The 11,316-nt window shown below is 41.9% G+C and overlaps 1 protein-coding gene across 1 annotated transcript in view; it reads left to right on the forward strand.

Moving 5' to 3' along the window:
* The window catches only part of LOC108800506 (G patch domain-containing protein 2-like), an 86,284-nt gene that overhangs the window by 52,375 nt on the left and 22,593 nt on the right, over positions 1-11,316 (forward strand). The window contains exon 5 of the mRNA XM_018572491.1: positions 2,068-2,132. Within this exon, the coding sequence (XP_018427993.1) occupies positions 2,068-2,132 (65 nt within the window). The remainder of the gene's footprint in view (positions 1-2,067; positions 2,133-11,316) is intronic.

Below are 11,316 nucleotides of genomic sequence, written 5' to 3' on the forward strand. Positions count from 1 at the left end.
CACAAACATCTTCTTAGAATAATAGGTGCCTTGACATGCCGTTCAACTACAATGAGGTGGTTAAGGGTGTTTGTTGCTGCTTTCATTTCAAAAGAGCATGTAGAGGGGCATTCGACATGAGGTATCTACAACAAAACCTCCCGTACTGAAAATCTTCTAGCCAGCAAAGGAGCAAATAACTAAATACCCCTGCAAAGACATGTTATTCCATTCAGCTAGCCTTGTGATGGCATACTGCCACACTGTGTAGCCAGGTCAGTGATTTCATTTCTCTCCACTTTAGTTAAGCAAAATAACTTGGTCACTAACCCACCCCCAGCTTGATGATTGGACAGTAAAGGAGTATCGGCACACTGATGAAGTAGGCAGTTTACTTCCAGTGTTGAAAGTGATTGGCAACTCTATGGAACACAGTAGAGCCTCATTGTCATCTCTTACTGTCTCAGTCCGAATCCGGCTGTGCAGGGGACTACTGTATTATATAAAGACAGGTTTACTTACTTATGTTGGCTTTATTCCTGGGATTTGAACATCTCCGTTTTAATATATGATTTTGTTTTTATAAATATAAATATTGGGATGCACCGATACCATTTTTGCAAGTAGAAGTGCTGATACTTGCCCAAGTACTCACGGATACAAGTACTGATACATTTTTGTTTATTGTCATGTGACAGTTTTTCTAAAACAATACAGACTAATGATTTCAGGACGGTGGTGGAGCGCCAGAGCCAGGTCCCAGCTGCAACCGCTGCCACCCTGGTAGTTCTCATGAAAATGCCAAGTATCGGCACTGGCATCTGAAAAGTATCAGCGCATACCTCATTTTTAATGAATCAGTTTCTAAAGGAAAATCTTTGATTAATATACCTGGAGTTTGTCCTTAAACATTCTCTGATGGAGCAGCAGGGTCATGTTGTTTGGAAAGTCCTTAGCTTCGGCAATATGCATATTGACATCTATGTACAATTGGTATAAAATATCAGATAGGGCATCTGTTATCGTCGTGCAGCCCACCTGTAAACAGCCTGAAGAGCATTCATTTACTCGGTCAGTATCAGGAAAACGTCACTTGCAACAGATGTCCTTGAATTTGATTGTTAATGTGACGGCGGAGATTGACTATGTGACAGGGGACAATGTGACACTGCGTGTCCTCTAGCCAGGAGATGGTCACCTGTACACTGCGACATCTTCGATATCATAGACTGATAAACATGTTGCCTCCCTTTCCTTAGAACAATGCCTTATTTACATGTTTTTGTGTAAGAATAAATCTTGCGTTCTGATTCGTGATGATTTTATGATATCCAAAATACTTTCAGAGTTAATTTCTCTAAGGAAACTCGTTTGGCCGACCAACTCCCTTTTTTGACTAACTTTGTAAAATTGTCTGAAATTTGCAAAAGTTGTGTTCTTGAAATAAAGAAAAAAAGTCAAGATGAAAATTAATTTGGAAAAAATTCCTGCAATATTGAAAAAGAAAATGTGAAAAAACGATCATAAAAATAATGATGTGGCCTCGAGAAAGGTAGGGAAGGTCCTTGTCCTGCTTCCCTTCTCTGAAAATAATGGGTTATGCAATCAGCATGCTTGACAAAAAAAAAACTGCAGAAATTCTATATAATACATTCACAGTTGTCTACACAGTACATTTTGTTGAGTTGCAATTTAATAAATATTTTTTTCATTTTGTTTACCTGAAATCCGTCAGTCAAAAGCTGGAATAAGGCGTATGGTGGGCATCTCTGCTCTGTATGCAGATGGTTAAGAGGTGGAGGTACTTAGTTGGGCTTACAGGAAAAAGAGAGCTCTGGGTGGGTGTGTTGTGTTCTTCAATAAAAGCCTAAAAGGCAAGCAGGAGATGGGGTAGTAGCACGGAATTACAATGTCTACTATGTGTTGTCACCTTTTTACTGGCCCAGCCAGTATGTGTGGATGGATCATAACAGTATGTACATTACTTAACAACATTTTTTTCCAGTTCCTGTAAATGCATTTAAACTGAATTATATCAGCTGCCTTAAAATAGTGTTCTTAAAGTTGTATTTTTTTTTCTGTCTACAGCTTTTACGAGATTCCCGGTCAGATCGAGGACATAAGAAAAATTGCTCGGTAAAAACTGCTAGCAGGTGAGACACCATACTGTTGCTGCAGTCCAGACTGTGTGTGAGCAGGGGCACTCTATACTATGTCTATTGAGCATTCAAAGGGCTACAGGAAGCTGCAGCAGGCACCAAACTTTGGCATGAAGATGTGAAATCTTTTCTACTGTCCTTCCGAGTATGGTCACCACTCACCAGGGCGTGTAATGTGCTTTCTATTTAATATCAGCTAGCAGGCTTATTATATGGAGCAAAAATCAGTCTCTAGAAAATTAAACAGCATGCTGTTTGCTTTAAGGGTGAGTACAGTTCAACTCTATTATGTCAGAGTTGCATTTATCCTGCCTGTTTTTCTCAACCAGGGTCCTGTGGACCCTAGGGTTCCTCCAGAGGTTGCTATGGGTTCCTTGAGCAAGGAGCAATTTCTGCCCGTCAAATAAACAACATCTTACACCAGTAATGTGTTTAACTCTGTACGGGGGACATTCTGCTCACTGTCCACCAGTGTAAGGAGCATCCTTCTTGCTGTCCACCAATGTAAGTAGCATTCTTCTCATTGTCCACCAGTGTAAGGAGCATCCTTCTTGCTGTCCACCAATGTAAGTAGCATTCTTCTCATTGTCCACCAGTGTAAGGAGCATTCTTCTCATTGTCCACCAGTGTAAGGAGCATTCTTCTCATTGTCCACCAGTGTAAGTAGCATTCTTCGCATTGTCCACCAGTGTAAGGAGCATTCTTCTCATTGTCCACCAGTGTAAGGAGCATTCTTCTCATTGTCCACCAGTGTTAGGAACATTCTTCTCATTGTCCACCATTGTTAGGAGCATTCTTCTCATTGTCCACCAATGTAAGTAACATTCTTATCATTGTCCACCAGTGTTAGGAGCATTTATTCTCACTGTCCACCAATGTAAGTATCATCCTTCTCGCTGTCCACTAATGTAAGTATCATCCTTCTCGCTGTCCACCAATGTAAGGAACTTTCTTCCCACTGACCACCATCATAATGAACCATGAGCTGTAGATATCATAATTACTGGTAGTGATTTCCCGAGAGCTGAAAGTTATTTCAAGGGATCCTCCGTGGTAAAAAGGTTGAGAAAGGGTGTCACCCACTGTCCTTTAAAATTTACATTATCAGATATCCGATCTGTTTGAATTTCTTTCCGTTTTTCTGAAAGCGGTCTGAAGGCACAGAAATGTCTATATATCAAATTGTAATCAAGGATGGAAGCCCCAGTATTCCGCCTGATGTGCTTGCTTTTGGTTTGAATCCCTCGAGAAGGACAGTGTGAATTGAGTTTGTATCTTCTCCCTTGTGTGGGTCTCTAACTGGCTGCAGTCACTGTTCGGCTGACAATTTTCCACCTGGCTCCTTTACCAAAAGTCAATTGAAACATCGATTTTTCTTAATCCAGGTTTTGCCGGCAGGGCCACCCGCAGCTCAAATCAGAATTTGGCCGAAAATGGAGCAATCTATGGCCAGCTTTAGATGCAGATCAAGCTGCCTCTCCCAGGTTTGCTTGATACATGTCCCCCAAAGTTGTTTTTATTTCCAGCTGTACAAAGGTTTCCTTATCATAAACAACAGTATGCTTCTACTACATATACAATTTAAAAAAAAATGTATATGTGCTTTCTTATATCAACTAAATATAAAAACAATATATTCATAACTGGAGGTGCACGGAAATGAAAATTTTAAACCTGAAAAAAAAACTATTATTTTTTTTACATTTTATTTTTTTTACATTTTATTTTTATTAATTTTTTATAAACTTTTTTTTTTTTTACATTTTGTTTTTATTTATTCGTTTTTATTAAATATGTTTATTTTTTAATTTTCTTTTAGATGCTTCAGGGAAATTTTAGGGGTCTATCTAGACCTCTGATATTTCCCTTTTTAAAATAGAAAAAGAGACTGAGAGCAAAAAGTTCTTAATCTCTTTTTCTGCATCCCCTGTTATAAATGAACAGGAATCCTCTATACTGAGTGTTGCTGTTCATTTTATAACATGAGGACAGAATATGTTTACTATATCCACAATCATGAATGAACAGGAAGTGATGTAGAGCACTTCCCATTCATTCATAATTGAAGATATAGTAAACATACTCTGTCCTCAATTATCTACAAACACTGAGTGTTTGTCCCCGCTCTCCTTCCTGACAGCTGTCACAGGAGAATGAGCGAGCGGTGCGGGGAGGAGAGCTCGATCTGACAGCTGACTCTTCCCCCGCACTGCTGGCCGGCCTCCTGTGATGGCGCTGGCTGTCTCTGCCCACATGGCCGCTCTCCTGATCTGTGACAGGAGGCTAAGCGGTGCGGGTAGGAGAGACGCCAGCTGCTCACAGCGCTCTCCTCCAGCAGCGCTGGGCCTCCTGTGACCGTTTCTTTTCTCCCCGCTGGGACACAGAGCAGTGCCCAGCGGGGAGGAGAGAAAGCAGGAATGCACCGCTATATCGGCATATCGTCAAAGTGCCATTTTCAGCCGATATGTTTAGTCGGCCGATATATTGGTGCATCCCTATTCATAACGGCATCAGCCCATACAATAGTCCTGACACCTGAAAAGTTCACGGAAGCTGTATACCAGGGGCACGCAAACTCTGGTCCTCCAGCTATGGTGCAACTATGAATCCCACAAGGCACTGCAAGACAGCCACAGGCATGACTACAAGAGGCAGATACATTGTAATGTTTGCCGTTTCACCACAGCTGGAGGGGACAGAGTTTGCTTAAGCCTGCTGTATAGCCACATGATGATTGCAATGGGAAGAGGTCATTGTTTAGCTGACCATGTGATCACTCTAAACAGTAGGAAGTTTTCATTTTTTTGGGTAGCAGTCCTGGAAAAAAGACGGCACAGAAGACATTCTCATTGCTTAGCATGGTCATGTGGCCGGGCTGACCAGTAACTGCTCCCCATTGTAAGAATGATGTTGCTAAACATCTTTCAGGGCTTTCCAGTGAAGTTCTCAAGTGGCTGGTGTGGGCATTGGGTGACGGTTCTGGGGTTGGGAGGGTGTTTTGAGTTAACTCACCTTTTAACCTTTTTTTGAGAAAGGGTGAACTAACCCTTTAAGCAATATCAAAAATATTCCATAATTAGAAATGCTCATTATCGCCCCCCCCCCCGGTAGCCTTAAACAGCTCCTGTGCCAGTGCTGAATTGGGAGCAGGATTGGGTGGTTGATGGTGTGGAAGGCGTTGTTGTTAGCCACAGAAAGTTGTGTTGTTTCATCATTGATCCAGCATTGAGCTGGTAAAAGGTAGAACTGGTTGCTGTGGGTTATTTCCTCCTGCACATAATCACTGCTTTGTGCCGTACTTAATAAATCAGCCCGGTGGCTTTGCTTTCCCTCGAAAGTTTGCCTGAAGAGTCTCTCTAGCTAAACCACCATCGTTTTGTGACCTTTGTCAAGGTGAGCTCCATAATGGATTATCGAACATATTTTCTTCATAATCATATTAGAAAATATGTTGAAAATTTGACATTCATCAAGACTTCTTATCTGTCCGCGCTGTGATAGAACGCAGCGGATGTCGGCCAATACCAAATCTATTGACTTCCTAAAAATTCTGCATTCTTAAAGAGACACTTTGTAAAGTAAAAAAATTAAAGGACAATCTCTTGTGTATACCAAGTATTCAGTATACTTTAACAGGTAGGAGGGCGTTTTTACATTTACAAAATGTATGTTTGGAGAATGCAAAGCATCCACCGAGCACCAACCTTATGGCATTTTTTTATTTGTTTTAAAGTTGATGTTTTTTCTTTTATATTAAAGTGATAAAGTCAAAATGTTTTAAGCGATTCAAAATGCTGATGAAATCACTTACAATGGATTCTGCTCCTTTATGTCTAAAAGTTTTCAGAAGAATCAGCAGAATCAGCTGGTCCCCTGAGCACTGGTCCTGATATCCTGTTTTAGGGTGGCTCCTTTCCTTTGTAGGGTCCTATGGAGCCGCCCTTGTGTGTTTGCTAGCAAGCTGTGTGTGTCTCCACAGGCACAGCAAGGCAAAACCCTTCTCTCCTCCCAGCTCCCCCCTCCTCCGTTCTCCAGTATAGTAGGTGGACAGCTGCTGCAGTTTGCTTTGTCCCTTGTGATCCTGTACTGGACAAGAAGTTCAGGGAAGCCAAGCTAATAGAGTTGGAGCTGTTTGGAAGCATGATGACTGTAATCGATTGGGCAAAAGTGTAAAGAAATACTTTGCTGGGCAATTTTTATTTATTGGAAGTAGTATTTAACTCTCAATTTTTTTTTCCCACTAATGAACCCAGATCAATGTATGTCAATTCTAACAATGAACTTCTCTCAGTTGCTGCATTTTCATCTTTTAAATATAGAACAGTTTTTGTTATACCAGTTTGATAAGCTTGATAAAAAAAACAAATTCCTGCTGATCCTGCAGCAAATCTAGTGAGCCAATAACTTCCTGTGATCTCTGCCTGTGCAGCAATTTTCTGAGTTACATTGTTTCTAGCTTACTCAGTGGACCTTTTGTTATGGAGAAGGAGGGGGGTGTTCTGTAGTCCCACTTTAGGGTGTCAACACCATTGTTATAATGAGGGAGCGATGTCACCCTCGAAAGGAAGTGTAATGCTGACCGGATCATAAGGTGGAAAAACAGCCTGACAAAGAAAACGAATGTGGCCACTGCATCTAAGGACTGGTAAGCTGCAATGCATTTATTGTTATGACAGCCACAGGTGCTGCAACTCTCTGAATACAATTGCAGACAGGAGAGATTTCTCCATCCATGCTGTTTAGCAGGCTGAACGAGTGAAATCTAAACATTTATGACAAGCTAAAGCTCACCACACATGTCACAATCTCCTGTAGATCTGCCAACAAATATCTAGTGCTTCCTGACATACAGATAATCACTTGTCTTTGGTGAGCCTTAAGCTGGCCATACACCTATAGATTATCTGCAGATTTTCTAGGGTCAGATGGAAAAAGTGCAACAGATTCCTCCATCTACACTAAGCTGTGTTGATGGCGGAATCTCCCACTGGGCCAAGCTTCAGTATTTTGCTAGTCGGCCCCGCTGGCTCTCAAAATACCTGAACAATCTGATTGGATGCAGGCATTGTTCAGGTATTTTCACAGCCAGCGGGGCCGACTAGCAAGATACTGAAGCTTGGCCCAGTGGGAAACACTAAACTGCTTAGATGGAGGAATCTGTTGCACTTTTTCCATCTGACCATAGAAAGTCTGCAGATAATCTATAGGTGTACGGCCAGCTTTACTCTTCCTGACATACAGATGAGCACTTATGGAAGAATATAGAAATTAGGGATGCACCGATACTGATACTGGTATCGGTGCCGATGCTGAGTATTTGGGAGAGTACTCGTACTCGCCCAAATACTCTGATGCCTAGCCCGATACCTCCGGTATCAGGAAGCCGGGCAGCGTGTAAAGATGAGCTGCCCGGCTTCCTGATTGGTCGGAAAGCTGGCCAATCAGAAAGCCAGGTGCCGTGTAATGAGGCGGCGCTCAGCTTTCTGATTGGCCGGGAATCCGGCTTCATGCTCTCTCGTCACCTCATGCCAAGGGAGCATGGAGCCAGCTTCCCAGCCAATCAGGAAGTCGGGCGCCGCGTCATTACATGCCGCCTGGCTTCCTTAATGGGACTTCCGTTATCGGTATTCTGTATCGGCGAGTACCAGGAAAAAAATATGGGTACTAGATACCGAAATACCGGTATCGGTGCATCCCTAATAGAAATGCTTATATGTAAAACAGCAATGGAAATATGATACAGCAAGTATGTAAAAGTAAAATACTGTGAGGCTGCGCACTGAAAGCATACAACAGTGCCCCTTATAGTTCTGGATTTCGAAGTAACTAACTTCAGCTTTCCAGCAAAGTGCCCCTGGAGTGAATTACAGCCTGTTAGCAGCAATGCCAGGGAATAATGGGAAGTTGTCATAAAGCAGAATTACAGGCAATGATAGCGCATCGCGTCTGAACAAGAGAAGAGTTTTGCCGCCAGCACGGAGTTCTTCTTTAAACCACAACTTTTTCTATGTAGCCAAATAAAAGATAATTTCACCTCTTTTATTTTTCCCGTCTGTCATCTGTTGTTCGGGAAGGAGTCCTAATTTGCACTAGATACACAACTATTTGTCACTGCATCCGGTTTGCCAAAAATAAATTAAACCATTAATTACTACATTTTTGAGCAGCTGTTAATATATTGGAATTGGAAAATTGAGCTCTAGATTGTCGGCTAAGTGGATGTACGATTAGCGGAATGCGGACTCCATCAGCTGATTAAGGCAATTGGTTAAACATTTATGTGATGACAGATAAAAGACAAGCTTTGTGCTCCACTTTTTATTTCCTGAAAAAAAAATGATTTTACAAACTTTTTATTTGGGTTCTAAATCTGTGCTGGAACTTTATTTTTTCTTTTTTTTCCCTCAAAGTGAGACAATCAGAGGCTAAAAGTATCTAAATACCAGCAATGCAGAGTCACGGTTCCGGTGATAAAATAAATCTAAACCCAATAACTAAAATCTCATATTGTTTAATCTTACAGCAGAACCATCGGCCGATATATGAGACGCACATTTCATTCATTATGTAGTGCTTTAAAAAATCCTTACAGAGAACTAGTCATTCCTTCTTAACGTTCTTCTTCGATCATCATCATACTTCTGAACGAGGCTCTGACTGCACATTATATGGATTGGAAGACTGTAGTAGTTTGGACAGAGACCCTGTTGCCAGACCATTCAATTCAACAACGATCTTCCCATAAGTTTATATGTGCCTTAAAGGGTAATTCCACTTTCCCAGGCGAATTTGGGAAAATAGAATTACCACATTTTCATTTTCCCAAATTTGTCTGGGAATTGGAATTACCCTTTAAACATAATGCGTATTATTTACCTGTAAAGGCCTCCCTTATATAGATATCCAGAAGCTCTGAGACTGCTGCTGGGTGCCGCCATTTTGCATGGGATGTCAGGAGCCCCAGCAGACTCAATTCACACTCTCTATTATTCCACTTCACTCCTCCCCTGGGAGCTGCATAAAGGGTTATGTGTGAAGGAGCTGGGCCAGCACAAACAATAATTAGACACTCATAAAAGACACTCCTAATAATTAGACACTCCACAAAAGAGAGGAGGACTATGTTGTGCAAATCAGTTTTACCTACCTTGCCCCACACTCCTACAGGCTCCTCCTCTGTGCCTTAAAACCACTTCTCTTTGAGACTCCATCCCTCTGTGGGACTCTTGAAATCAATACAATGCAGGACTCGCCCACATCCTAGAATGTCAGAGGGAAGAGGAGAGCACCAGCTGCTGGTAGAGTGAAGGATAAGAATAAGAAAACTAAATCCACCTTTTATTGGTATCCTAGACAAAAACGAGCATTTAACCCTTGCAGTGCTTTGGAAACTCCACTGTGTGGATGGTTTTTACATTTCCCCAGAGTTTAGCTTTAAACTATCAGCAAGGGAGATAGTCGGGGGTTAATCCAACCCGCCTGCATCTAAATAATATTACCTATTATTGAAAACCAATTGATAGCTACTGTATGTGTTTTTACCCATGCCAACACGTGTGCAGGTTTTCCCTTGCTTTTAATGGTGCTAGTTCATATCAGTGCAGCGCGTTGACATGCTTTGGCCAAAAAAGTTCATGTTTTTGATGCAATGACACACGTTAAAGGGGCTCTTGATGGGAATAGCACCACATACCAATGCATAACAATGTACCTGTTCAAAGCAATGAAAACCTGGGATAGCACAGATGTTTAGGGATGAAGTCAGCCTCAAGGGCCAATTTTAGGCTACAGTTGAAATCCATAAGCTACTAATCCCCTTCACTGGACATTACTCTAATCCAGGGGTAGGCAATCTTCGGGCCCCCGAATGTGGCACAACTACAAATCCCATGAGACATTGCAAGACTCTGACAGCCACAGACATGTCTCCCAGGGGCAGTTGCTTGATGGGATTTGTAGATTCACCACAGCTGGAGGGACAGAGTTTGCCTACCCCTGGTCTAATGTATGGCTTTCCTGGTTTGTCACCCGAGCTTCTGTATCGGACTGCAGTCTCTTGTCACATGACTCTGCACGGTGAAGCCACTTATGTTCCAGTTAATATTGATGCATCTGCAACTGGAACCAGGGAACACGCTGCAATTTTGTTCCGGTTGTTGGCCATTCAGAATGGGAGGATATCGGCAACTATAGTGCCAAGATATAAATTCATCAAGCTGCATCCTCTCCAATGGATTCTATACAAAATGTTTAAGTTCATACATGTTGCACTCTTGCATTCTGAAATGGCTTTCCTTTTTTTTTGTTTCACATTGTTGCTCCCTTGTATCAAGCAAGCCAAAGAATGGTCTTTTTCTTCCGGTAATTTGTAACGCGCACCGATGTATTAGCTGGGGTTCTGGCCTGATGTTTCAATCCTGAATCTGAATTTGATCAATCCCAACTTGTGCTCAATTATATTCCACTAAATTTACATAATTCAACAGATGTTGATATTTTAATGTTTCTGGCATTCACTTCTTGGACAGCTGTCTGCGAGCTTAGGGAAAAAGCAAACATTTAGAGTTAAATGCTGAACATATGTTTAAATAACTAATTAGAGGCAAGAAGAAAACAATGCATTATCCTTTGTAAGGACAGCGCGGCGGCCGTGCCAGGACTCTGGGATGGATTTGGTGCACGTTTACAGTGCGCCGTCTCTGGAGAGGCAGGATTGTAAAGGCATGATAAATAGCGGGAGAGGCACGACAAAGGATGTGTGACGGGGAAGACAGACAAGTCCTTTGTCTAGTGGGAAGGATTGTGCAGCTACACCTTTATGTTCCTACACATGTTCCCAACTTTCTAACCAGAGTGCCAAGGATTTCTTAGCAAAGAAAAACTGTAGCAGAGGCTTAATTGAGCAGGTGCCCGTAGCAACCATTCAGGTTATTTTTTTCTGTTCTAGGAAAATTAAGGACTCTTGGTAGGTCCTGACCACTGCAAACCGGAAACAATCCCGCAAGAGCTGCAGTTTTGGAGTTGCTCTGACGCAGTCGTCTAGACATCACAAAATCCTTACGCTTACCCATTTGTTTTCTGCTTCCAACATATCAACTTTAGGGATAAATGTTCACTTGCTGCCTAATATGAAACATGTTTCGTTATTATTCCTAATGATGTTATCATCATCGGAATC

This window comes from Nanorana parkeri, unplaced genomic scaffold (genome assembly GCF_000935625.1).
Source record: "Nanorana parkeri isolate BGI_ZX_2015 unplaced genomic scaffold, ASM93562v1 scaffold2050, whole genome shotgun sequence".
In the NCBI taxonomy this organism is placed as follows: domain Eukaryota; kingdom Metazoa; phylum Chordata; class Amphibia; order Anura; family Dicroglossidae; genus Nanorana; species Nanorana parkeri.